The sequence below is a fragment of the Mobula hypostoma genome, chromosome 6, assembly GCF_963921235.1.
Source record: "Mobula hypostoma chromosome 6, sMobHyp1.1, whole genome shotgun sequence".
In the NCBI taxonomy this organism is placed as follows: Eukaryota; Metazoa; Chordata; class Chondrichthyes; order Myliobatiformes; family Myliobatidae; genus Mobula; species Mobula hypostoma.
The window spans coordinates 1,274,598-1,302,490 of NC_086102.1; the positions used below are offsets into that span (position 1 = coordinate 1,274,598).

General features: G+C 47.8%; 1 protein-coding gene across 1 annotated transcript in view; it reads right to left on the reverse strand.

The window, feature by feature from the left end:
• The window catches only part of hsf2bp (heat shock transcription factor 2 binding protein), a 116,492-nt gene that overhangs the window by 68,448 nt on the left and 20,151 nt on the right, over positions 1 to 27,893 (reverse strand). The window contains exons 3-4 of the mRNA XM_063050163.1: positions 25,604 to 25,750; positions 9,756 to 9,906 (exon numbers count right to left, since the gene is read on the reverse strand). Of these exons, the coding sequence (XP_062906233.1) occupies positions 9,756 to 9,906; positions 25,604 to 25,750 (298 nt within the window). The remainder of the gene's footprint in view (positions 1 to 9,755; positions 9,907 to 25,603; positions 25,751 to 27,893) is intronic.

Sequence of the window (27,893 nt, forward strand, 5' to 3'; positions counted from 1 at the left end):
TTAGGGCAATCCCAGAAAATATGAAAATGATTTGCCTCCTTGGAGCCGCACCTTCTCCAACACATCACGTTTGTATCTTTATATTTTTCCTGATATGGGGTCTTGAAGTATCTTATAATGTTTTTCCAAGTCAAAGAATTAGTCGAGGACCATTGAAAGCTGCAGATTTTCCCCCAAGCCTCCTCTGAAAGTACCAACCCCGCTTCTTTCTCCCACTTCTCTTTAATATACAGTGTATTTACATTTTTAGCATGGGAGAGTGCATTATATAGGCGAGAAACTGATTTACTAGGTATTGAACTGCAAGCCGAATTCAGAATCTTGAAAAATTCTAATTCTACTGTTGATAGGTCTGTATATCTACAACTCTCTGGTTAACATAGTTTCGTATTTGAAGGTACCTAAAAAAGTCATTATGTTCTAGGCCATGTTTGTCCTGCAGGATTTGGAAACTTTGTAATACTCTTTTATCTATAAATGAGAGGTAGGTTGTAAGACCTTTCTTTATCCATAGCTCAAATCTTTTATCTCCTCTGTTGGGAAGGAATTCGGTATCATATGCACACCATCTAAAGAGTTTTAGCATGTTATTAATTCCACATGAATTAACCACCTTCTGCCATACTTTTAAGGTAAGATTTATCCAAGCATTATTAAATTTTTCCAACTGGGCCATCAATCCTTTGTCAGCTATTGAGGCCTGAAGAGGAAAACTGTCAACTAATCCAAATTCTATTTCCTTCCATCTAGCCTTATATTCCCTATTACACCAATATAACAGAGGGGTTATCTGTGAGGCATAAAAATAATTTCTCAGGCAAGGAAGAACCATACCTCCTCTTTCCTTCCCTAACTGTAAGGTGTTATATCAAATTCTAGGTTTTCTTCCTTGCCAAATGAAGCGGGAAATCCATTTGTCCCATTCCCTGAATTGATTATCATCCACCTCCACTGGTAAAGTACGGAAAAGATATAATAACCGAGGAAGAATATTCATTTTTATAGTATTTATCCTTGAATTTAAACTTAAAAAGGGGATAAGATTCCATCTATGCATATCTGCTTTTATCTCTGAGATTAATGGCCCATAATTTACCTGTGACAGTGTTGAAAGATCCTTCGGCAGGGTTATTCTTAAATATTTTAATGATTTAGCTTCCCACTTAAGATCGTATGTATCCTGCAATTTTTTTGGATGGTGTGTAATTTAGGGACATAACCTGCGTTTTCTTTACATTTATTTTATAACCTGATATTTTCCCAAAGTCATCCAACAGTGTAAACAATCCTATAAATGATTTTTCTGGTTCACTCAGATAGACCAAAACATCATCTGCGAATAACGCCACTTTCTGTTCAATCCCTGCCACCTTGATACCTTTTACGATTTCGCTCTGTCTTATTAGTTGGGCAAGTGGTTCAATATATAGCGCAAAAAGGAGAGGAGAAATTGGGCATCCCTGTCTAGTGCCTCTCTCTAAAATGAAGGAGTCAGAGAGGTCCCCATTTATCTTAATTCGGGCTGTTGGGCTGTCATACAGAGTCTGAATTACTTTAATAAACCTTTCTTGAAAGCCGAATCTTCCTAACACTCTGTATAGGAATGCCCAACTAACCGAATCAAAAGCTTTCTCAGCATCCAATCCTACTACCATTGTCTCTGTCTCGTTCTTATTAACCTGTTCTAATATGTGCAGAGTTCTCCTTATGTTGTCCTGTGTTTGTCTTTGTTGAATAAATCCAGTCTAGTCTAAATGGATTAGGCCAGGTAAAAGCTTTTCCAATCTGCGCGCTAATATAAATGTAAATAGTTTGTAATCTAAATTAAGAACACTAATTGGCCGATAATTGCCACATTCTAGTTTATCTTTACCTTCTTTAGGAATAACTGAAATAATCGCTTCTCTCCAGGAAGGTGGAGTTTCTCCTCTCTGCAAGATCCAATTAAAGGTGTTAAGTAGTAATGGGGCTAACTGTGTCTTCAGGGACTTGTACCACTCTGAGGTAAACCCATCAGAACCCGGGGACTTTCCAGCCTTTAACCTAGAGATGGCCACGTTCAGTTCTTTGACAGTTACTGGGGGGTAAATATTTTCACGTTCCTTGGTATACACATCACTGAAGATCTCACCTGGACTGTACGGCAAACAAAAAAGCACAACTTCGTCTCTTACTCCTCAGGCAACTGAAGTTCGGCATGAGCCCCCAAATCCTCAAGACCTTCTACAGGGGCACCATTGACAGCATACTGACTGGCTGTATCACCACCTGGTACGGGAACTGCACCAACCTTGATCGCTGGGCACTACAGAAAGTAGTACGAACAGCTCAAAGCATCTGTGGATTTGAATTTCCCTCCATTGAGGACATTTAGAGCACCAGGTGCAGAAACAAGGCCTGGAAGATCATCGGGGTCACCAGTCACCTCAACCATAAACAGTTTCAGCTGCTTCCATCTGGCAAACGGTACCACAGCATTAAAGCCAGGACTCATGGGCTACGGGACAGCTTCTTTCTACAACTGAATTGAATTGAGTTGACTTTATTACTTACATTCTTCATATACACGAGTAAAATCTTTATGTTACATCTCCGTCTAAATGTACAATGTACAATTTATAGTAATTTATGATAAATAGTATGTACAAACAGGACAGTCAATATAACATAGAAATACGAATGTGTCAGCATGAATTAATCAGTCTGATGGCCTGGTGGAAGCCTGTTGGTCCTGACTTTTATGCTGTGGTACCATTTCCTGGATGGGAGCAGCTGGAACAGTTTATGGTTGGGGTGACTCACGTCCCCAGTGATCTTTCGGGCCCTTTTTACACACCTGTAAATGTCCTGAATAGTGGGAATGTCTAATAAGCCATTAGACTTACAAATTCACATGTCTGTACATTGCAACAGAGTCACAACGCAAAGATTTTTACTCCCTCATGTTGTGGGATAGATGTAAGATTTAAGTAAATTCAATTCAAACAGTGGTTTTGCTAAAATTAATGATCTGTTGTCACTCATACCCAAAGGTACACACTTAATGAGCTTTTGGAGACTACGGGCCAGGAGCCGGTAGACGGGATTAATTTAGATAACACAAGGGCATGGGAGACTACGGGCCAGGAGCTGTCAGATAGGATTAATTCTGATGACACAGGGGCATGGGAGACTATGGGCCAGATATCGTTAGATCGGATTAATTCTGATGACACAAGGGCATGGGAGGCTATGGGCCAGATATCGTTAGGTGGGATTAATTCCTATGACACAAGATGGGCTGAATGTCCTGCTTCCATTCTGTATGGCTCCACGGTTCTGACAGAGACCTTCATGAGTTCATTCAAAAACTGCAGTGGAGACAAGACTGTTCGCTCTAAGCAAGGTGCAATTGTCTAACGGCCAGACAAATTCATGTGACTGATGCTAGTTAGAAACTTCTTGGCAACTGTCTCCTGTCTTAGTGAAGTGGCATAATGTCCAAAACAAACAAAGGGAATCCCAGCTATTTTCTTGATTAGTTTTGTTCTCTAAGAGTTGTCCCAAATAACCAGCTGCCCCAATTAACCAATGGCTCAATTAACTGGAATCAACTGTACCTCTCAGCCCAAAGTCAGCGGTAAGGATGTAATTTCAAAGGAGAGGATTAATCACTGCTTGGAAAGCCATAGATAAATCAAAGATGGTCACAATAGCTTTGATGGGCTGGGGGGGGGGAGGGGGGAGGAAGATGCTGTCTGACCAACTTGTCTGTATTTTTCAACAGTTAACAAAATATACTGGAGGGCAGCCTAATATAGTCTACATGGATTTCAGGAAGTCTTAGTGAGGTGGGAAACTGGGTCCAGAATTGGTTTGGTGAGGGGAGGCAGAGGAGAGCTGGTGATTGGAAGCCTGTGACCAGTGCAGTGTACACAGGGATTGGTTCTGGCAACCATGCTGTTTGTCATAAACACGAATAACTTGGTAATGAATACTAGATCTAGTATTAGGTAATGAACTGGATCAGGTCACAGATCTCTCAGTGGGTGAGCATCTGGGGGACAGTGACCACCGCTTCCTGGCCTTTAACATTATCATGGAAAAGGATTGAATCAGACAGGACAGGACAGGACAATTTTTAATTGGGGAAGGGCAAATTATGAGGCTATAAGGCTAGAACTTGCGGGTGTGAATTGGGATGATGTTTTTGCAGGGAAATGTACTATGGACATATGGTCGATGTTTAGGGATCTCTTGCAGGATGTTAGGGATAAATTTGTCCCGGTGAGGAAGGTAAAGAATGGTTGGGTGAAGGAACCATGGATGACAAGTGAGGTGGAGAATCTAGTCAGGTGGAAGAAGGCAGCATACATGAGGTTTAGGAAGCAAGGATCAGATGAGTCTATTGAGGAATATAGGGTAGCAAGAAAGGAGCATAAGAAGGGGCTGAGGAGAGCAAAAAGGGGGAATGAGAAGACCTTGGCGAGTAGGGTAAAGGAAAACTCCAAGGCATTCTTCAATTATGTGAAGAACAAAAGGATGACAGGAGTGAAGGAAGGACCGATTAGAGATAAAGGTGGGAAGATGTGCCTGGAGGCTGCGGAAGTGAGCGAGGTCCTCAATGAATACTTCTCTTCGGTATTCACCAATGAGAGGGAACTTGATGATGGTGAGGACAATATGAGTGAGGTTGATGTTCTGGAGCATGTTGATATTAAGGGAGAGGAGGTGTTGGAGTTGTTAAAATACATTAGGACAGATAAGTCCCCGGGGCCTGACGGAATATTCCCCAGGCTGTTCCACGAGGCGAGGGAAGAGATTGCTGAGCCTCTGGCTAGGATCTTTATGTCGTTGTCCACGGGAATGGTACCGGAGGATTGGAGGAGGGTGAATGTTGACCCCTTGTTCAAAAAAGGTAGTAGGGTAATTATAGACCAGTGAGCCTTACGTCTGTGGTGGGAAAGCTGTTGGAAAAGATTCTTAGAGATAGGATCTATGGGCATTTGGAGAATCATGCTCTGATCAGGGACAGTCAGCATGGCTTTATGAAGGGCAGATCATGTTTAACAAGCCTGATGGAGTTCTTTGAGGAGATGACCAGGCATATAGATGAGGGTAGTGCAGTGGATGTGATCTGCATGGATTTCAGTAAGGAATTTGACAAAGTTCCACACGGTAGGCTTATTCAGAAAGTCAGAAGGCATGGGATCCAGGGAAGTTTGGCCAGATGGATTCAGAATTGGCTTGCCTGCAGAAAGCAGAGGGTCGTGGTGGAGGGAGTACATTTGGATTGGAGGGTTGTGATTAGTGGTGTCCCACAAGGATCTGTTCTGGGACCTCTACTTTTCGTGATTTTTATTAATGATCTGGATGTGGGGGTAGAAGGGTGGGTTGACAAGTCTGTAGATGACACAAAGGTTGGTAGTGTTGTAGATAGTGTAGAGGATTGCCAAAGATTGCAGAGAGACATTGATAGGATGCAGAAGTGGGCTGAGAAGTGGCAGATGGAGGTTCAACCCGAAGAAGTGTGAGGTGGTACACTTTGGAAGGACAAATTCCAAGGCAGAGTACAAAGTAAATGGCAGGATACTTGGTAGTGTGGAGGAGCAGAGGGATCTGGAGGTACATGTCCACAGATCCCTGAAAGTTGCCTCACAGGTAGATAGGGTAGTTAAGAAAGCTTATGGGGTGTTAGTTTTCATAAGTCGACGGATAGAGTTTAAGAGTTGCGAGGTAATGATGCAGCTCTATAAAAGCAACACACATCAAAGTTGCTGGTGAACGCAGCAGGCCAGGCAGCATCTCTAGGAAGAGGTACAGTCGACGTTTCAGGCCGAGACCCTTCGTCAGGACTAACTGAAGAAAGAGCTAGTAAGAGATTTAAAAGTGGGAGGGGGAGGGGGAGATCCAAAATGATAGGAGAAGACAGGAGGGGGAGGGATGGAGCCAAGAGCTGGACAGGTGATTGGCAAAAGAGGTATGAGAGGATCATGGGACAGGAGGCTCAGGGAGAAGGAAAAGGGGGGGGGAACCAGAGGATGGGCGAGGGGTATAGTCAGAGGGACAGAGGGAGAAAAAGGAGAGAGAGAGAGAGAGAAAGAATGTGTGTATATAAATAACGGATGGGGTGCGAGGGGGAGGTGGGGCATTAGTGGAAGTTAGAGAAGTCAATGTTCATGCCATCAGGTTGGAGGCTACCCAGACGGAATATAAGGTGTTGTTCCTCCAACCTGAGTGTGGCTTCATCTTTACAGTAGAGGTGGCCATGGATAGACATGTCAGAATGGGAATGGGATGTGGAATTAAAATGTGTGGCCACTGGGAGATCCTGCTTTCTCTGGCGGACAGAGTGTAGGTGTTCAGCAAAACGATCTCCCACTCTGAGTCAGGCCTCGCCAATATACAGAAGGTCACATCGGGAGCATCGGACGCAGTATATCACCCCAGCCGACTTACAGGTGAAGTGTCGCCTCACCTGGAAGGACTGTCTGGGGCCTGAATGGTGGTAAGGGAAGAAATGTAAGGGCATGTGTAGCACTTGTTCCACTTACAAGGATAAGTGCCAGGAGGGAGATTAGCAGGGAGGGATGGGGGGGACGAATGGACAAGAGAGTCGCGTAGGGAGCGATCCTTGCAGAAAGCAAAGAGGCGGGGGAGGGAAAGCTCTATAAAACTCTGGTTAGGCCACACTTGGAGTACTGTGTCCAGTTCTGGTCGCCTCACTATAAGAAGGATGTGGAAGCATTGAAAAGGGTACAGAGGAGATTTACCAGGATGCTGCCTGGTTTAGAGAGTATGCATTATGATCAGAGATAAAGGAAGCTAGGGCTTCACTCTTTGGAGAGGAGGAGGATGAGAGGAGACATGATAGAGGTATACAAGATATTAAGAGGAATGGATAGAGTGGACAGCCAGTGCCTCTTCCCCAGGGCACCACTGCTCCATACAAGAGAACATGGCTTTAAGGTAGGGGTGGGAAGTTCAAGTGTCTTTACTGATGCTTTGCTGCAGCTTGAGTGCTCGGTGGAGGGCGCCGATACTTTTTAGCGGGTGAGGGAGAAGGTGGTTATTGTCTTGCTGCTGCTTGTACGTGGGAGGGAGGAGCTGGGGGGTGCTTTGGGGTTCTAACGTTTAACTGTCATTCATTCTTTGGGGCACCCCTCTGTTTTCGTGGATGTTTGTAAAGAAAAAGAATTTCAGGATGTATATTGTATACACTTCTCCTTCTCTGATATTAAATGTACGTATTGAACCTATTGAGGTTATAGCCTTCACAACAAGAAGATCTGTGTTCAGGAGAAATAATATCTTGCTCAACAGGGTTTTGTGAGACCATAACTGCAGCTTTGGTGCTCTTATCTAAGACAGAATTTACCTGCCATTGAGGGAATGCAGCAAAAGTTCATCAGTCTAATTTCTGGGAAGGCAAAATTGCAACATGAGGCTACATTATGTCACCTAGGTTTGTGTTCATTAAAAGTTTAAGAATGAAAAGGGATCTAATCAAAATTCTGAGTGGGCATGACAGAATGGATGAGGAAGCTGTTTCCTTGAAGGGGATATCTAGAACAAGGGATTAGTCACAGAAAGATTGATCTCAGAAAAGATTAAAAGGGTCTGTACTGACCTGTTTTCTAATCCTTAACATGAATTCATGACAATCTTGGTTCATTAATAAATAACAAACTCATCAAGGTCAAACATTTCACTGAGAACTGAGTGTGTAGAAGTGCGGTTGTATCACAGCCTGGTATGGAAACACCATTGCCCAGGAATGGTAAAGGCTACAGAAGATGGTGATCACAGCTCAGTTCACCATAGGTAAAGCCTTCTCTGCCATTGAGCACATTTACAAGGAGCACGAGAAAGCAATATCCATAATCAAAGACACACACCATTTAGGACATGCTCTCTTCTCGCTTCTACCATCAGATAGGACATACAGGAGCCTTAAGTCCCACAGCAGCAGATTCAAGAAAAGTTACTACCCTTCAACCATCAGGCTCCTGAACCAGTATGGATAACTTCACTCACCACTACTCTGAACTGATTCAATATCCTATAGACTCATTTTCAAGGACTCTTTACAACTCATATTCTCAGTATTATTTTTTATTTGCACAGCTGGTCTTCTTTTGCACATTGGCTGTTTGTCAGTCTTTGTTTTTGTTTAATTTTTGTAAAATTCTATTGTATTTCCTATCTGTTGTAAGTGCCTGCAGGAGAATGAATTTCAGGGTAGTACATAGGGACTTTATGAATGGCTGCAAGAGAATGAATCTAAGAATAGTACATAGGAACTTTATAAATGCCTGCAAGATATATCAGCTAGTTGAGTGGTGTCGCAGCAACACTTTGCACCAAACGTCAGTAAAATCAAAGAGCTGATTATGGACTTCAGAAAGGGTAAGATGAGGGAACACAAACCAATCTTCATAGAGGGATCAGAAGTTGAGTGAGTGAGCAGTTTCAAGTTCCAAGGTGTCAATATTTCTGAGGATCTAACCCGGTTCCAATGTATTGATGCAGCTATAAAAGAGGCAAGACAGCGGCTTTTGAGGAGTCAGGAGCTTGAGGAGATTTGGTTTGTCATCTAAAACACTCAAAAACTTCTACAAATGTACGATGGACAGCATTCTAACAGGCTGCATCACTGTCTGGTCTGGGAGGGAGGGGCTACTGCACAGGATCAAAGTAAGCTGTAGAGAGTTGTAAAATTAGTGAACGTCATCATGGGCACTAGCCTCCAAAGTATCCAGGACATCTTCAAGGCACGGTGCCTCAGAAAAGTGAATTCCATTATCAAGGAACCCCATCACCCAGAACATGCCCTCTTTTCATTGTTATGACGAAGGAGGTAAAGTAGCCTGAAGGCACTCACTTCATGATTCAGGAACAGCTTCTTCCCCTCTGCCATCCAATTTCTAGATGGACATTGAATCCACGTACACCACCTCACTACTTGTTTTTTTAAATTTCTGTTTTACACTACTTATCTGAATTTAACTATTTAATATACATATTTATTCTGACTGCTGAAGGGTCTCGGCCCGAAACGTCGACTGTACTTTTTTCCATAGATGTTGCCTGGCCTGCTGAGTTCCTCCAGCATTTTGTGTGTGTTGCTTATTCATACTGTAATTCAGTTTTTACTATATTTATCATGTATTGCATTGTACTGCTGTCGTAAAGTTAACACATTTCATGACATATGCTGGTGATATGAGACCTGATTCTGAAGAGAGTGAGTCTCAGGGTAGTACAGAAGACATAGGAGCAGAATGAGGCCATTCAGCCCACAGAGCCTGCTCCGCCATTCCATCATGGCCACTCAACCCCATACATCTGCCTTCTCACCATGTCCTTTGATGGCCTGACCAATCAGGACTTAAATATACCCATGTACCTGGCTTCCACTTCAGTCTGTGGCAGAGCAGCATTCCACAGATTCACTGCTCTCTGGCTAAAAAAAATTCCTACTTACCTCTGTCCTAAAAGGTCACCCCTCTAGTTCTGTATACCCTACCAGAGGAAACATCCTCTCCACATCTACCTCAGAGCCCTTTCAACATTTGGTAGGTTTCAATGAGATCGCCCTGCATTCTTCTAAATTCCAGTGAATACAGACCCAAAGCTGCCAAATGCTCCTCTTATGTTAACCCTTTCATTCCTGGAATTATCCCTGTGAAACTCTTCTGGACTCTCTCCAATGACACTATTTTGATAATAAATTTACTTTGAACTTTGCACTAAGATGCCACACAAACACTCACTTTTTTCAGCAATTTCCAGCTGATGGAAGCATTCTAGGAATTCTCCATTCAGTATCTTGGGCAGGAAGTCCTTGATTTGCATCGTCTCAGTCGTTAGTCTCTCCAGGTCTCTCTTTCGAACTTTAACAAACTCTTCTTTGCCCACAGGTTTCTGAAACACATCCTTAGAGGTAGGGAGCTCAGTGTTATATCCATGAATGCAGGTGTGAATGAAAATATTTAATTATAAACCACAACAGGCTAAAGGAACTGGAATAAATGTGAAGACCCTAATTCCTCCCCGTCTTCGCAGTGCTCAAGCTGAGAACATATCTCACACCTTGTCATGAGAGGGACTCTACTGCAGTGTGACTCAGCATAAGAAAGTGTCAGGTGGACAGGAAAAAGAATTTGAGGATATTGAAAGCAAACACTGAAAACCTGAAACATCTTCACTAACAGAAGCAAAACTCACAAAATGCTGGAGGAACAGCAGGTCAGGCAGTGTCTACGGAAATGAATAAACAGTTAGTGTTTCGGGTTGAGACCCTTCTTCAGGACTGGAAAGGAAGGGGGAAGATGCCAGAATAAAAATGTGGGAAGAGGAGGAGGAGACTAGCTAGAATGAGATGGGTGAAACCAGGTGGGTGGGAAAGGTAAAGAGATGGAGAGAAAGAAATCTGATAGGAGTGGAGAGTGGATCATAGCAGAAAGGGAAGGAGGAGGGTACCCGGGGATCGTGATAGGCAGATGAGAAGAGGGAAGAGGCCAGTGTGGGGAATAGACATACACACTCACACACAGTCAACTGAACACCACTCCACTCCCTTTGCAATTTTTGCTCATTTCTTTCTCAATTCCTGCTAAAACATTGTTTACATTTACATCATTTATTATTATATTGTAATTTGTCCTTTACTGTGCCTATTGTCTTGATTATTAATTATTGTACTGTCTTGCACTGTTTTGTGCACTTTATGTAGTCCCGTGTAGGCCTGAAGTCTAATGTAGTTTTGTGTTGTTTCATGTAGCACCATGGTCCTGGAGAATCATTGTTTTGTTTTTACTGTGTACTGTACCAGCAGTTATGGTTGAAATGACAATAAAAGTGACTTGACTTGACTTTACTGGAAGGAGAAATTGATATTCATGCCATCAGGTTAGAAGCTATTAGAGGGTAGCTTCATCGTGGCACAAGAGAATGCCATGGACATGTCAGAATGGAAATGGAAATCGGAATTAAAATGTTTGGCCACCAAGAAGTTCTGCTTCTGGTGGATGGAGCGGAGGTGCTCATGAAGTGGTCCCCCAATTTACAACAGGCTTCGCCAATGTAGAGGAGGCCACATTGGGAGTCTCCTCACCAATGGCAGCTTATAAAATGAAATGATGTCATAGACAGGATGTGGTCTTTTTCCAGGGGTAGGAATGGCAACTACTAGTTTAATGGGAGAGGAAGAACTTAAAAGTAGATTTGCAAGGCCATTTTTATTAAACAGAAATGGCAGGGGTTCTGACGGTCCAATCACTGGCAGGTGCATGCCATAGCAACAAGATTTCTCAAGACACTTGTTTAAAAGTACAGAAGGGACAAATGGGGTGGCCATGGTTGGGAGTAGGCCAGTGGTGAGAGTAGGAATGTCAGGCTTCAGCTCAAACAAGGCATTGACTCTGGGTAAGCTTTTGCTAAGGTTCCCTTTTTTTCTCTCTCTTAGACCATAAGATATAAGTAGGCCATTCGGCCCGAGTCTGCTCTGCCATTCAATCATGGGCTGATCCAATTCTTCCAGTCATCCCCACTCCCCTGCCTTCTCCCCATATCCTTTGATGCCCTGGCTGATCAAGAACCTATCTATCTCTGCCTTAAGTACACCCAATGACTTGGCCTCCACAGCCACTCATGGTGACAAATTCCACAGATTTACCACCCTCTGACTAAAGTGATTTCTCCACATCTCAGTTCAAAATGGACGTCCTTCAATCCTGAAGTCATGCCCTCTTGTCCTAGAATCCCTTACCATGGGAAAAAACTTTGCCTTATCTAATTTGTTCAGGCCTTTTAACATTCGGAATGCTTCTATGAGATCCCCCCTCATTCTCCTGAACTCCAGGGAATACAGCCCAAGAGCTGCCAGATGTTCCTCATATGGTAACCCTTTCATTCCTGGAATTATTCTTGTGATTCTTCCCTAAACCCTCTCCAATGTCAATATGTCCTTTCTAAAATAAGGAGCCCAAAACTGCACATAATACTCCGTGTGGTCTCACGAGTGCCTTATAGAGCCTCAACATCACATCCCTGCTCTCATATTCTATACCTCTAGAAATGAGCGCCAACATTGCATTTGCCTTCTTCACCACTGACTCAGCCTGGAGGTTAACCTTTAGAGTATCTTGCACAAGGACTCCAAAGTCCCTTTGCATCTCTGCATTTTGAATTCTCTCCCCACCTAAATAATAGTCTGCCTGTTTATTTCTTCCACCAAAGTGCATGACCATACACTTTCCAACATTGTATTTCATTTGCCACTTCTTTGCCCGTTCCCCTAAACTATCTAAGTCTCTCTGCAGGCTCTCTGTTTCCTCAACACTACCTGCTCCTCCACCTATCTTTGTATCATTGGCAAATTTAGCCACAAATCTATTAATACCATTGTCTAAATCATTGACATACATCATAAAAAGCAGCTGTCCCAACACTGACCCCTGTGGAACTCCACTGGTAACCGGCAGCCAGCCAGAATAGGATCCCTTTATTCCTACTATCTGTTTTCTGCCGACCAGCCAATGCTCCACCCATGCTAGTAACTTCTCTGTAATTCCATGGGCTCATATCACATGTGTGACACCTTGTCAAAGGCCTTCTGAAAATCCAAGTACACCACGTCTACTGCATCTCCATAGTCTACCCTGCTTGTAATTTCCTCAAAGAGTTGCAGTAGGTTAGTCAGGCAGGACTTTTCTTTCAGAAAACCATGCTGATTTTAGCCTATCTTGTCACTTGCCTCCAGGTACGCCGTAATCTCAACCCTAACAATCGATTCCAACAACTTCCCAACCACTGATGTCAGGCTAACAGGTCTATAGATTCCTTTCTGCTGCCTACCACCCTTCTTAAATAGCGGAGTAACATTTACAATTTTCCAGTCATCCAGTACAATGCCAGGATCTATTGATTCTTTAAAGATCATCGTTAATGCCTCTGCAATCTCTCCGGCTACCTCCTTCAGAACCCGAGGGTGCATTCCATCAGGTCCAGGAGATTTATCCAGCCTCAGACCATTAAGCTTCCTGAGCACCTCCTCAGTCGTAATTTTCACGATACAAACCTCACTTCCTTGACACTCTTAAATGTCCGGTATACTGCAGATATCTTCAACTGTGAAGACTGATACAAAATACACATTCAGTTCCTCTGCCATCTCTCATTACTGTATCTCCAGCATCATTTTCTATTGGTCCTATATCTACCCTCAACTCCCTTTTATCCTTTATATACTTAAAAAGGCTTTTAGTATCTTTGATATTAGTCGCCAGCTTCCTCTCATAATTCATCTTTTCCTTCCGAATGACCTTCTTATTTTCCTTCTGCAGGTTTTTTAAAAGCTCCCCAATCCTCTATCTTCCCATTAGCTCTGGCTCCCTTGTATGCCCTCTCTTTTGCTTTTACTTTGGCTCTGACTTCACTTGTCAGCCACGGTAATGTCCTTCTTCCATTCGAAAATTTCTTCCTATGTGGCGGGAGGAGAGAGAGCAGCGCGCCATGTGTGCACAGCCCTCCAGTGAAAATGATATCCTATCCATTAAATAGGGGCCGTGGACAATTCTGATTTGATGGAGACAGACATGAAAGCACAAAGGAACATCTGGAGAAATTTTTGAAACGCAAGTTCGTTGCTGTTGTTACTGCACGATCAAGAAATCTTCCGAGGGAAGGCCTCAAAATCCCCGGTTTTGCCTGCTGTTGGCGACCGAGATTGAAGTCGAATCGTTTGGATAGAGATGGTGTTCGGTACTCAGTGTCGGAGAGCTGATCGGAGGCTCGGAGTTTTTTCGGACGACTCAGAGTCGGACTGTGGTCGGGCATGGCAGGGAGAATTTTTCTTCCTTCTCCTGTCTGCGTGAGATGAGGGACATTTGAGAGACTTTGAACTTTTTACTGTGCTCATTCATGGACTGTTCTTCATCAAGTTATGGTATTGTTGCACTGTTGTAACTGTACATTATAATTATGTGGTTTTGTTAGTTTTTTCAGTCTTGGTCTGTCCTGTGTTTTGTGATATCACACCAGAGGAAATATTGTATCATTTCTTAATGCATGCATTACTAAATGACAATAAAAGAGGACTGCGTGTCTTCATAATCTAATCGAATCTATCTATCTTGCACTTCCCTCATTTTTTGCAGAAACTCCAGCCATTGCTGCTCTGCTGTCCCTCCTGCAAATGTCCCTTTCCAGTCAACTTCGGCCAGTTCCCCTCTCATGTCATTGTAATTTCCTTTATTCCACTCAAATACCGACACATTGGAATTTAGTTTCTCCTTCTCAAATTTCAAAGTGAACTCGATCAAATTGTGATCACTGTTCCCTAAGGATTCCTTAATCTTAAACCCTTTTATCACCTCCAGATCATTGCACAACACCCACTCCAACACAGCCAATCCCCTAGTGGGCTCAACAACAAGCTGTTCTAAAAAGCCATCTCTTAGACATTCTCCAAATTCTCTCTCTTGATGTCCAGTACTGACCTGGTTTTCCCAATCCACTTTCATGTTAAAATCCCCAATATCATGACATTGCCTTACTGACACGCCTTTTCTATCTCCTGTTGTAATTTGTAATCCACATCCTGGCTGCTGTTCGGATGCCTGTATACAACTGCCATTAGGGTCCTTTTACCCTTGCCATTTCTTAACTCAATCCATAGAGACTCTACACCTTCTGATCCTATGTCAACCCTTTCCAATGATTTAATATTATTTCTTATACATGGAGCCGCACCACCCCCTCTGCCTACTAACCTATCTTTCTGATACACCATATGTCCTTGGACGTTCAGCTCCCAATGACAGCCATCCTTTAGCCATGTTTCAGAAATGGCCACACCGTCATATTTGTCAATCTGTAGATGAATTTCAAGATCGTCCATTTTATTTCTCTTGCTGTACTTAGTGTAGTAAATGGCCGTTGTGTGTTCTTCATGCTGGATATAGACCCAGTTACCCCGGAGTTGCAGGAGACGAGTAGCTGGGTGACTGTCAGGCGAAATGGAAATGTGAAGAGACAGTTAGTGCAGAGCACCCCTGTGACTATTCCCCTCGATAATAAGTACACCGTTTTGGATACTGTTGTGGGGGATGACCTCCCAGGGGAATGCCAAGGAGACCAGGTTACTGGCACAAAGCATAGATCCGTGGTGCAGAAGGAAAAGAGGGAGGAGTGGGGAGTGGTAGTGATAGGGGACTCAATAGTGTTATGTACCCCTAGGGTTCATATTTTCTGTGGACTGTCACTTTAAGGAGGGAGGGAGGGGGGAGGGAGAGGGGGAGAGAGAGAGAGAGAGAGAGAGAGAGAGAGAGTGAGAGAGAACGAACTGAGACTGACTTTTGGGCTCTGTGTGAATTTCTACTGTCTGCAGAATTGCTTGGTTGCTATGGTGACTAGCAGATGTTATGGTTTCTCTGCAGTTTGTTTACTTTTTACAAGGGCAGTCACAGACACAGAGAATCACATGCTCAGAGTCAAAGTTGCTGGTGAACGCAGCAGGCCAGGCAGCATCTCTAGGAAGAGGTACAGTCCACGTTTCAGGCCAAGACCCTTTGTCAGGAATCCTGACGAAGGGCCTCAGCCTGAAACGTCGACTGTACCTCTTCCTAGAGATGCTGCCTGGCCTGCTGCGTTCACCAGCAACTTTGATGTGTGTTGCTTGAATTTCCAGCATCTGCAGAATTCCTGTTGTTTGCTCAGAGCCAAGATGGATTCGGTCAATGGAAGACACCGATGAGTCGGTTGCCAGTTTGAACTTTCAGTAGCCTGGAAAAGGGTGAGTTGAGATCAATCCAGAGTATTGATAAACAACTCTCACAAGTACTACAACTAGAAGAAGTTTGCAGGGGGGAGAGGAAGGCTTGAAGCAGAAGAAAGCTAGTGATGAAGAGGTCACTGTTTGGACTCTCTCCTAAGTAGCCCGTAAGGGTGAATTTGAGTTCCATTCGAATACGAAGGTGTGACTGTCATGTAGTTAATCCATAGGTTCTCTAGTGAGAAGAGTACCTTTGTGAGTACCACTTGTGTATTACTCTTGTTTGGGTGTGGTAATTCACTGAAGAAAGGCTGCGCAGGTTGACAGTATTGTTAAGAAGGCATTTGCAGTGTTGGCATTCATCAACCATGGGATTGAGTTCAAGAGCCTTGAGGTGATGTTGCAGCTATACAAGACCTTAGTTAGACCCCACTTGGAGTACTGTGTTCAGTTCTGGTCACGTCACTACTATGTGGATACTATAGAGAATGCAAAGGAGATTTACAAGGATGTTGCCTGGTTTGGAGAGCATGCCTTATGAGAAAAGGTTGAGTGAACTTGGCCTTTTCCCTTAGAGTGATGGAGGATGAAAGGTGACTTGATAGAAGTGTATTAAGATCTCTCTTCATCTTATGAAGAGAGGCATTGATCATGTGGATAGTCAGAGGCTTTTTCCCAGGGTTGAAATGGCTAACACCAGGGGACATAGTTTTAAGGTGTTTGAGAGGGGATGTCAGGAGTAAGTTTTTCACACAGAGTGGTGAGTGCGTGGAATGCAATGACAGCCATGGTGGTGGAGGCGGATACAATAGGGTCTTTTAAGAGACTCCTGGATAGGTACACGGAGCTTAGAAAAATAGAGGACTATGCAGTAGGGAAATACTAGGCAGCTTCTAGAGTAGGTTACATGGTCGGCACAATGTTGTGGGCCTCAGGGCCTGTAATGTGCTGTAGATTTCTATGTTCTATATGGACCAGGTAAGTTTGAGGGCAGGGCGGAAGTTAAAGGCAAAGTTGATGAAATCGACGAGCTCCACATGTGTGCAAGACCAGCACCAATGCAGTCGGTTGATGTAGCATAGGAGAAGTTGGAGAGCGATACCATTATAAAAGAGATCAGTAGATAATCTATCAATAACAAGTAGATCAGGGTCCGGGGTCAGTTAACGAGCTCATGGTGAGGGTCGGGGGTAAATGACCAAGGTCATAGTGAGGGACAGAGGTTCCGAAATCACGGTGAGGATCAGGGGTCAGTAATGGAGATCACGGTGAGGATCGGTGGGGGGGTTGGTAACAGATCACGGTGAGGAACGGGGATCGGAGGATCAGTTACTGAGCTCACGGTGAGGATCGGGGATCGGAGGGTCAGTTACTGAGCTCACGGTGAGGATCGGGGATCAGAGGGTCAGTTACCGATCTCACGGTGAGGATCAGGGATCGGAGAATCAGTTACCGATCTCACTGTGGGGATCGGGAATCGGAGGGTCAGTTACTGAGCTCACGGTGAGGATCGGGGATCGGAGGGTCAGTTACCGATCTCACTGTGGGGATCGGGGATCGGAGGGTCAGTTACTGATCTCACGGTGAGGATCGGGGATCGGAGGATCAGTTACTGATCTCACGGTGAGGATCGGGGATCGGAGGGTCAGTTACTGATCTCACGGTGAGGATCGGGGATCGGAGTGTCAGTTACTGAGCTCACGGTGAGGATCGGGGATCGGAGGGTCAGTTACTGAGCTCACGGTGAGGATCGGGGATCGGAGGGTCAGTTACTGAGCTCACTGTGAGGATCGGGGATCAGAGGGTCAGTTACCGATCTCACTGTGAGGATCGGAGGATCAGAGGGTCAGTTACTGATCTCAGGGTGAGGATCAGAGGGTCAGTTACTGATCTCAGGGTGAGGATCGGGGGTCAGTTACTGATCTCACGGTAAGGATCGGGGATCAGAGGGTCAGTTACTGATCTCAGGGTGAGGATCGGGGGTCAGTTACCGAGCTCACAGTGAGGATCGGGGATCGGAGGATCAGTTACTGAGCTCACGGCGATGATCAGGGATCAGAGGATCAGTTACTGAGCTCACGGTGAGGATCGGGGATCGGAGGATCAGTTACCGATCTCACTGTGAGGATCAGGGATCGGAGGGTCAGTTACTGATCTCACGGTGAGGATCGGGGATCGGAGGATCAGTTACTGAGCTCACGGTGAGGATCGGGGATCGGAGGGTCAGTTACTGATCTCACGGTGAGGATCGGGGATCGGAGTGTCAGTTACTGAGCTCACGGTGAGGATCGGGGATCGGAGGGTCAGTTACTGAGCTCACTGTGAGGATCGGGGATCAGAGGGTCAGTTACCGATCTCACTGTGTGGATCGGAGGATCAGAGGGTCAGTTACTGATCTCAGGGTGAGGATCAGAGGGTCAGTTACTGATCTCAGGGTGAGGATCGGGGGTCAGTTACTGATCTCACGGTAAGGATCGGGGATCAGAGGGTCAGTTACTGATCTCAGGGTGAGGATCGGGGGTCAGTTACCGAGCTCACGGTGAGGATCGGGGATCGGAGGATCAGTTACTGAGCTCACGGCGATGATCAGGGATCGGAGGATCAGTTACTGAGCTCACGGTGAGGATCGAGGATCGGAGGATCAGTTACCGATCTCACTGTGAGGATCAGGGATCGGAGGGTCAGTTACTGATCTCACGGTGAGGATCGGGGATCGGAGGATCAGTTACCAAACATCTGACGTGGGTTGGGCTCTGTTACTGAGATTCCACTGAGCGTCAGGGTCAACGGGTGTGTTTAAACTAAGTAGTGGGGGGAAGAGACGAACTGGAAATATAAGGATGGAGTTAAAAGGAAAGAGAGAATAAGAAAAGTTAAGAAAGACAACAGAATTAACAGGGCAGAAAGCTCAGGAAGGGATCGGCCAAGTGCAATAGGAGTCCATGTGAAAGGTGAGAGGAGTAAAGGATTAAGAGTATTATATATGAATGCACGAAGTATAAGAAATAAAGTGGATGAGCTTGAGGCTCAGTTGGAAGTTGGCAAGTATGATGTTGTAGGAATAACAGAGACATGGCTGCAAGAGGACCAGGGCTAGGAAATGAATATTCAAGGGGATACGTCCCATCGAAAGGACAGACAGGTTGGCAGAGGGGGTGGGGTGGCTCTGTTGGTGAGGAATGAAATTCAGTCCCTTGCGAGGGGTGACATAGAATCAGGAGATGTAGAGTCAGTACGGATAGAACTGAGAAACTGTAAGGGCTAAAAGACCCTGATGGGAGTTATCTACAGGCCCCCAAGCAGTAGCCTGGATATAGGGTGCAAGTTGAATCAAGAGTTAAAATTGGCATGTCGCAAAGGTAATGCTACAGTTGTTATGGGGGATTTCAACATGCAGGTAGACTGGGAAAATCAGGTTGGTGCTGGACCCCAAGAAAGGGAGTTTGTGGAGTCCCTCCGAGATGGATTCTTCGAGCAGTTTGTACTGGAGCCTACCATAGAGAAGGCAATTCTGGATTTAGTGTTGTGTAATGAACCGGATTTGATAAGGGAACTCGAGGTAAAGGAGCCATTAGGAGGTAGTGACCATTATATGATAAGTTTTAATCTACAATCTGAGAGGGAGAAGGGAAACTCGGAAGTGTCAGTATTACAGTTGAATAAAGGGAACTATGGTGCTATGAGGGAGGAGCTGGCCAAAGTTGACTGGAAAGATACCCTAGCAGGGATGACAGTGGAACAACAATGGCAGATATTTCTGGGAATAATACAGAAGGTGCAGGATCAGTTCATTCCAAAGAGGAAGAAAGATTCTAAGGGGAGTAAGGGGTGACCGTGGCTGACAAGGGAAGTCAAGGACAGTATAAAAATAAATAGCAAAGATGAGCGAGAAGCCGGAGGATTGGGAAATTTTTAAAGAGCAACAGAAGATAACTAAAAAGGCAATACAGGGAGAAAAGATGAGATACGAAGGTAAGCTAGCCAAGAATATAAAGGAGGATAGTAAAAGCTTCTTTAGGTACGTGAAGAGGAAAAAATTAGTTAAGACCAAAGTCGGGCCCTTGAAGACAGAAACGGGTGAACTTATTAAGGGGAACAAAGAAATGGCAGACGAGTTGAACAGGTACTTTGGATCTGTCTGTCTTCACTAGGGAAGACACAAAATCCCAGATGTATTAGTGGCCAGAGGAGCTAGGGTAACAGAGGAACTGAAGGAAATTCACATTCGGCAGAAACTGGTGTTGGATAGACTGAAGAGACTGAAGGCTGATAAATCCCCAGGGCCTGATGGTCTGCATCCCACGGTACTTAAGGAGGTGGCTCTAGAAATCATGGATACATTGGTAATCATTTTCCAATGTTCTATAGATTCAGGATCAGTTCCTGTGGATTGGAGGGTAGTTAATGTTATCCCACTTTTTAAGAAAGGAGGAAGAGAGAAAACAGGAAATTATAGACCAGTTAGTCTGACATCAGTGGTGGGGAAGATGCTGGTGTCAATTATAAAAGATGAAATAGTGGCACATTTGGACAGCAGTAACAGGATTGGTTCGAGTCAGCATGGATTTACGAAGGGGAAATCATGCTTGACTAATCTTCTGGAATTTTTTGAGGATGTAACTATGAAAATGGACAAGGGAGAGCCAGTGGATGTAGGGTACCTGGACTTTCAGAAAGCCTTTCATAAGGTCCCACATAGATTAGTGGGCAAAATTGGAGCACATGGTATTGGGGGTAGGGTACTGACATGGATAGAAAATTGGCTGGCAGACAGGAAACAAAGAGTAGGGATTAACGGGTCCCTTTCAGAATGGCAGGCAGTGACTCGTGGGGTACAAGGCTCAGTGCTGGGGCCACAGCTATTTACAATATACATTAATGATTTAGATGAAGGGATTACAAGTAACATTAACAAATTTGCAGATGACCCAAAGCTGGGTGGCAGTGTGAAATGTGAGGAGGATGTTATGAGAATGCAGGGTGATTTGGACAGGTTGAGTGAGTGGGCAGATGCAGTTTAATGTGGATAAATGTGACGTTATCCACTTAGGTGGCAAGAACAGGAAGGTAGATTACTATCTGAATGGTGTCAAGTTGGGAAAAGGTGAAGTACAACGAGATCTAGGTGTCCTTGTTTATCAGTCACTGAAAGTAAGCATGCAGGTACAGCAGGCAGTGAAGAAAGCTAATGGTATGTTGGCCTTCATAACAAGGGGAGTTGAGTATAGGAGCAAATAGGTCATTCTGCAGCTGTACAGGGCCCTGGTGAAACCACACCTGGAGTATTGTGTGCAGTTTTGGTCTCCAAATTTGAGGAAGAACATTCTTGCTATTGAGAGAGTGCAGCGTAAGTTCACAAGGTTAATCCCCGGGATGGCGGGACTGTCATATGTTGAAAGATTGGAGCGACTGGGCTTGTATACACTGGAATTTAGAAGGATGAGAGGGGACCTGATTGAAACATGTAAGATTATTAAGGGATTGGACACACTGCAGGCAGGAAGCATGTTCCTGCTGATGGGTGAGTCCAGCACCAGAGGCCACAGTTTAAGAATAAGGGGTAGGCCATTTAGAACGGAGTTGAGGAACAACTTTTTCACCCAGACAGTTGTGGATCTGTGGAATGCTCTGCCTCAGAAGGCAGTGGAGGCTAATTCTCTGGATGCTTTCAAGAAAGAATTAGATGGAGCTCTTAAAGATAGCGGAATCAAAGGTTATGGGGATAAGGCAGGAACTGGATACTGATTGCAGATGATCAGCCATGATCACAGTGAATGGCGGTGCTGGCTCGAAAGGCCAAATGGCCTACTCCTGCACCTATTGTCTATCGCACACACAAAATGCTGGAGGAAATCTGCAGGCCAGGTAGCATCTGCGGAAAAGAGTGTACAGTTGTCGTTTTGGGCCGAGGCCATTCATCAGAACTGCAGAAGTACTATTGAGAAATCAGAGTAAGAGCAGGGGAGCAGGGGGTGGGTGAGGAAGGAATGCAAGGTAGTAGATGACATGTGAAACCGGGAGGGGAGTAGGGATGAAGTAAGGAGCTGCCAAGTCAATTGGTGAAAGAGATAAAGGGCTGGGGAAGGGGGAATCTGACAGGAGAGAACAGAAGGCCATGAAAGAAAAAGAGGGAGGTGATGGGCAATTAAGGAGATAAGGTAAGAGAGGAAGTGAGGTAAGTGAGCGAGAGGGGGCCACAATCCCCTGAAGTTCAACAAATCGATGTTCATGCAGTCAGGTTGGAAGCAACCCGGACAGAAATCTGGGGTTGCTTTTCCAACTGGACCACGTCCTCATTGCAGCAGTAGAGGCCAGGGACTGACATTTCAGAATGGGAATGGGAAGGGGAATTAAAGTGGGTGGCCGCTGGGAGATCCCGCGTTTTCTGGCAGACAGAGAGTAGGTGCTCGGTGAACCGGTCTCCCAATCTATGTCGGGTCTCCCCGATATACAGGAGATCACACCGGGAGCACCGGACACAGAAAATGACCCCAACAGACTCACAGGTGAAGTGTCGCCTCACCTGGAAGGCCTGTTTACGGCTCTGAATGATATTGAGGGAGAAGGTGTAGGGCCAGGTGTAGTACTTGCTCCACTTGCAAGGATAAGAGCCACTGGGAGATCAGGGGGAGGGATGAATGGACAAGGGAGTCGAGTAGGGAGCGATCCCTGTGGAAAACAGAAAGGGAGGGTGTGGAGGAGGAAAGAGGTTTTGGTGGTGGGATCCCATTGCAGGTGGCTGAAATTACTGAGAATTACGTGCTGGACGCGGAGGCTGGTGGGGTGGGAGGGGAGGACCAGTGGAGCCCAATCCCTGGTGGGGTGGCGGGAGGACCAGTGGAGATGATCCCTGTGGGGTGGTGGGAGGACCAGTGGAGACGATCCCTGTGGGGTGGTGGGAGGACCAGTGGAGACAATCCCTGTGGGGCGGTGGGAGGACCAGTGGAGCCCGATCCCTGTGGGATGGGAGGGGAGGACCGGCGGAGCCCGATCCTTGGTGGGTGGGAGGACCAGTGGAGCCCAATCCCTGGTGGGGTGGGAGGACCAGTGGAGCCTGATTCCTGTGGGGTGGGAGGACCAGTGGAGCCCAATCCCTGGTGGGTGGACCAGTGGAGCCCGATCCCTGGTGGGGTGGGAGGACCAGTGGAGCCCGATCCCTGGTGGGTGGGAGGACCAGTGGAGCCCAATCCCTGGTGGGGTGGGAGGACCAGTGGAGCCTGATTCCTGTGGGGTGGGAGGACCAGTGGAGCCCAATCCCTGGTGGGTGGGAGGACCAGTGGAGCCCGATCCCTGGTGGGGTGGGAGGACCAGTGGAGCTGATCCCTGGTGGGTGGGAGGACCAGTGGAGATGATCCCTGGTGGGGTGGGAGGTTTGGACCAGTGGAGCCTGATCCCTGTGGGGTGGGAGGACCAGTGGAGCCCGATCCCTGTGGGGTGGGAGGACGAGAGGAACCGATCCCTGGTGGGGTGGCAGAAGGACCAGTGGAGCTCGATCCCTGGCGGGTGGTGGGAGGAGCAGTGGAGCCGAACCCTGGTGGGATCCCTGGTGGTAGGGGAGGGGAGGACCAGTGGAGATGATCCCTGTGGGGTGGTGGGAGGACCAGTGGAGCCCGATCCCTGGTGGGGTGGGAGGACCAGTGGAGATGATCCCTGGTGGGGTGGGAGGATTGGACCAGTGGACCTCGATCCCTGGTGGGTGGTGGGAGGACCAGTGGAGCCCGATCCCTGGTGGGGTGGGAGGACCAGTGGAGATGGTCCCTGGTGGGGTGGGAGGTTTGGACCAGTGGAGCCTGATCCCTGTGGGGTGGGAGGACCAGTGGAGCCAATCCCTGGTGGGAGGGGAGGACCAGTGGAGATGATCCCTGTGGGGTGGTGGGAGGACCAGAGGAGCCGATCCCTGGTGGGGTGGCGGGAGGACTAGTGGAGCGGATCCCTGGGGGGTGGCGGTGAGGTGAGGACCAGTGGAGATGATCCCTGTGGGGTGGGAGGTTTGGACCAGTGGAGCCCGATCCCTGGTGGGTGGTGGGAGGACCAGTGGAGCCCGATCCCTGGTGGGGTGGGAGGACCAGTGGAGATGATCCCTGGTGGGGTGGGAGGTTTGGACCAGTGGAGCCTGATCCCTGTGGGGTGGGAGGACCAGTGGAGCCGATCCCTGTGGGGTGGGAGGGGAGGACCGGCGGAACCCGATCCTTGGTGGGTGGGAGGACCAGTGGAGATGATCCCTGGTGGGGTGGGAGGACCAGTGGAGCCCAATCCCTGGTGGGGTGGGAGGACCAGTGGAGCCTGATTCCTGTGGGGTGGGAGGACCAGTGGAGCCCAATCCCTGGTGGGTGGGAGGACCAGTGGAGCCCGATCCCTGGTGGGGTGGGAGGACCAGTGGAGCCGATCCCTGGTGGGTGGGAGGACCAGTGGAGATGATCCCTGGTGGGGTGGGAGGTTTGGACCAGTGGAGCCCGATCCCTGGTGGGAGGGGAGAGGACCAGTGGAGCCCGATCTCTGTGGGGTGGGAGGACCAGAGGAACCGATCCCTGGTGGGGTGGCAGGAGGACCAGTGGAGCTCGATCCCTGGCGGGTGGTGGGAGGACCAGTGGAGCCGATCCCTGGTGGGAGGGGAGGACCAGTGGAGATGATCCCTGGTGGTAGGGGAGGGGAGGACCAGTGGAGATGATCCCTGTGGGGTGGTGGGAGGACCAGTGGAGCCCGATCCCTGGTGGGGTGGGAGGACCAGTGGAGATGATCCCTGGTGGGGTGGGAGGTTTGGACCAGTGGACCTCGATCCCTGGTGGGTGGTGGGAGGACCAGTGGAGCCCGATCCCTGGTGGGGTGGGAGGACCAGTGGAGATGGTCCCTGGTGGGGTGGGAGGTTTGGACCAGTGGAGCCTGATCCCTGTGGGGTGGAAGGACCAGTGGAGCCAATCCCTGGTGGGAGGGGAGGACCAGTGGAGATGATCCCTGTGGGGTGGTGGGAGGACCAGAGGAGCCGATCCCTGGTGGGGTGGTGGGAGGACCAGAGGAGCCGATCCCTGGTGGGGTGGCGGGAGGACTAGTGGAGCGGATCCCTGGTGGGGTGGCGGTGAGGTGAGGACCAGTGGAGATGATCCCTGTGGGGTGGGAGGTTTGGACCAGTGGAGCCCGATCCCTGGTGGGTGGTGGGAGGACCAGTGGAGCCGATCCCTGGTGGGAGGGGAGGACCAGTGGAGATGATCCCTGGTGGGAGGGGAGGGGAGGACCAGTGGAGCTGATCCCTGGTGGGGTGGTGGGAGGACCAGTGGAGACGATCCCTGTGGGGTGGTGGGAGGACCAGTGGAGCCCATCCCTGGTGGGGTGGTGGGAGGACCAGTGGAGACGATCCCAGGTGGGAGGGGAGGACCAGTGGAGCCGATCCCTGGTGGGTGGCGGGAGGTGAGGTTTGGACCAGTGCAGCCCGATCCCTGGTGGGGTGGTGGGAGGACCAGTGGAGATGATCCCTGTGGGAGGGGGGGAGGACAAGTGGAGCCCGATCCCTGTGGGATGGCGGGAGAATGAGATGAGGGCAGACGTGCGCGAAATGGAAGAGAGACAGCTGACAGCAGCATTGATAGCGGAGAAAGGGAAGCCTGGAATGAAAGTCTCACCCTGACAGCAGAGCACACGCCCATAGATAGAGACAGAGAGATCGAGAAAGAAGGGAATGTTTGGAAATGGACCTGGTGAATTTGGGGGCAGGGTGGGAGTTGGAGGCAAAGTTGATGAAGTGACGAGCGCCACAGGAAGCAGCACCTATGCAGTCGTCGATGTCGTGTAGGAAAAGTTGGGAAGTGATAACGTTACAGAAGAGATCGATAGATAAGGGTCGGGGTCAGTTACCGAGACGCCAGAGCCGCCGCCCCGAACCTTCGCCTCTCGCACAACCGCCATCGCGCCAAAGAAGGGGCACATGCGCAGTGAGTAACCACCGGCAGGGGGAGGGAGCGGGGCCGGGTCGAGGGGCCGAGCGGCCTGGGGCAAGGAAGGCTGAGGAGAGAGGGAAAAGGACGAGGAGCCGAGCGGCCTGGGGAAAAAAGGATGAGGGGAGCGGACGAGGGGCCGAGCGGCCTGGGGAAAGGAAGGATGAGGGGAGAGGACGAGGGGCCGAGCGGCCTGGGGAAAGGAAGGCTGAGGAGAGAGGGAAAAGGACGAGGGGTCGAGCGACCTGGGGAAAGGAAGGCTGAGGAGAGAGGGAAAAGGACGAGGGGCCAAGTGGCCTGGGGAAAGGAAGGCTGAGGAGAGAGGGAAAAGGACGAGGGGCTGAGCAGCCTGGGGAAAGGAAGGATGAGGGGAGAGGACGAGGGGCCAAGTGGCCTGGGGAAAGGAAGGATGAGGGGACTGGGAAAAGGATGAGGGGCTGAGCAGCCTGGGGGAAGGAAGGATGAGGGAAAGGACGAGGGGCCGAGTGGCCTGGGGAAAGGAAGGATGAGGGGAGAGGACGAGGGGCCGAGTGGCCTTGGGAAAGGAAGAATAAGGGGACTGGGGAAAGGACAAGGGGCTGAGCGGCCTGGGGAAAGGAAGAATGAGGGGAGTGGGGAAAGCAGGTTGAGGGGAAGGATGAGGGGATTGGGGAAAGAAAGGATGAGGGAGAGGAGAAAGGACGAGGGGACTGGGGAAAGGACGAGGGGCTGAGTGGCCTGCGGAAAGGAAGGATGAGGGGAGTGGGGAAAGCAGGATGAGGGGACTGGGGAAAGGAGGGGGAGGGTTACGTTTAGGAGACTGGAGAAAGGACGAGTGGCCTGGGAAAGGATGAGAGGAGTGGGGAACGCGGGTGGAGGGGAAGGATGAGGGGAGCAGGGAAAGCAGGTTGAGGGGACGAGGGAAAGGAGGGGAGGGGGAGGGAATGGATAGGTGACTGGGGAAAGGACAAGTGGCCTGGGGAAAGGATGAGAGGAGTGAGGAACGCGGATGGAGGGGAAGGATGAGGGGAGTGGGGATGGGGAGCTGGTGGAGGGGCAGTGCAAAGTGGGGAATAGGTGGAGGGCTAGGATGAGGCGATTGGGGATGGGGAGCAGGGAAAATATAAGGGGACTGGGGAAAGTGGGTGAAGGGGAAGGATCAGAATCAGCTTTGTTATCACTGGCATGTGACGTGAAATTTGTTAACTTTGCAGCAGTTCAATGCAATACATAATCTAGCAGAGAGAGAAAATAATAATAAAATAAAACAATAAATAAACAAGTAATTCAATTATGTATATTAAATAGATTTTTTAAAATGTGCAAAAACAGAAATACTGTATATTAAAAAAAGTGAGGTAGTGTCCAAAGATTCAATGTCCATTTAAGGAATTGGATGGCAGAGGGGAAGAAGCTGTTCCTGAATCGCTGAGTGTGTGCCTTCAGACTTCTGTATCTCCTGCTCGATGGTAACAGTTAGAAAAGGGCATGCCCTGGATGCTGGAGGTCTTTAATAATGGACGCTGCCTTTCTGAGACACTGTTCCCTAAAGATGTCCTGGGTACTTTGTAGACTAGTGCCCAGGATGGAGCTGACTAGATTTACAACCCTCTGCAGCTTCTTTCGGTCCTGTGCAGTAGCCCCACCATACCAGACAATGATGCAGCCTGTCAGAATGTTCTCCACAGTGCAACTATAGAAGTTTTTGAGTGTGTTTGTTGACATGCCAAATCGCTCCAAACTCCTAATAAAGTATAATCACTCTTTTGCCTTCTTTATAACTACATCAATATGTTGGTACCAGGTTAGATCCTCAGAGATCTTGACACTGAGGAACTTGAAGCTGCTCACTCTCTCCACTTCTGATCCCTCTATGTGGATTGGTATGTGTTCCTTCGTCTTAACCTTCCTGAAGTCCACAATCAGCTCTTTCATCTTACTGACATTGAGAGCCAGATTGTTGCTGCGGCACCATTCACTAGTTGGCATATCTCACTCCCGTACGCCCTCTTGTCACCACCTGAGGTTCTACCAACAATGGTTGTTTCATCAGCAAATTTGTGGATGGTGTTTGAGCTATGCCTAGCCACACAGTCATGTGTATACAGAGAGTTCTTCTTCGGTTGTCCATCGAAATCCAATGACGACGTCCACTCCTTTAACGGTGAGATCTTTGATGACTATACAGTCCTATCCTGGAGCCACAAGCTCTATTGCAGGTGGGACATGTA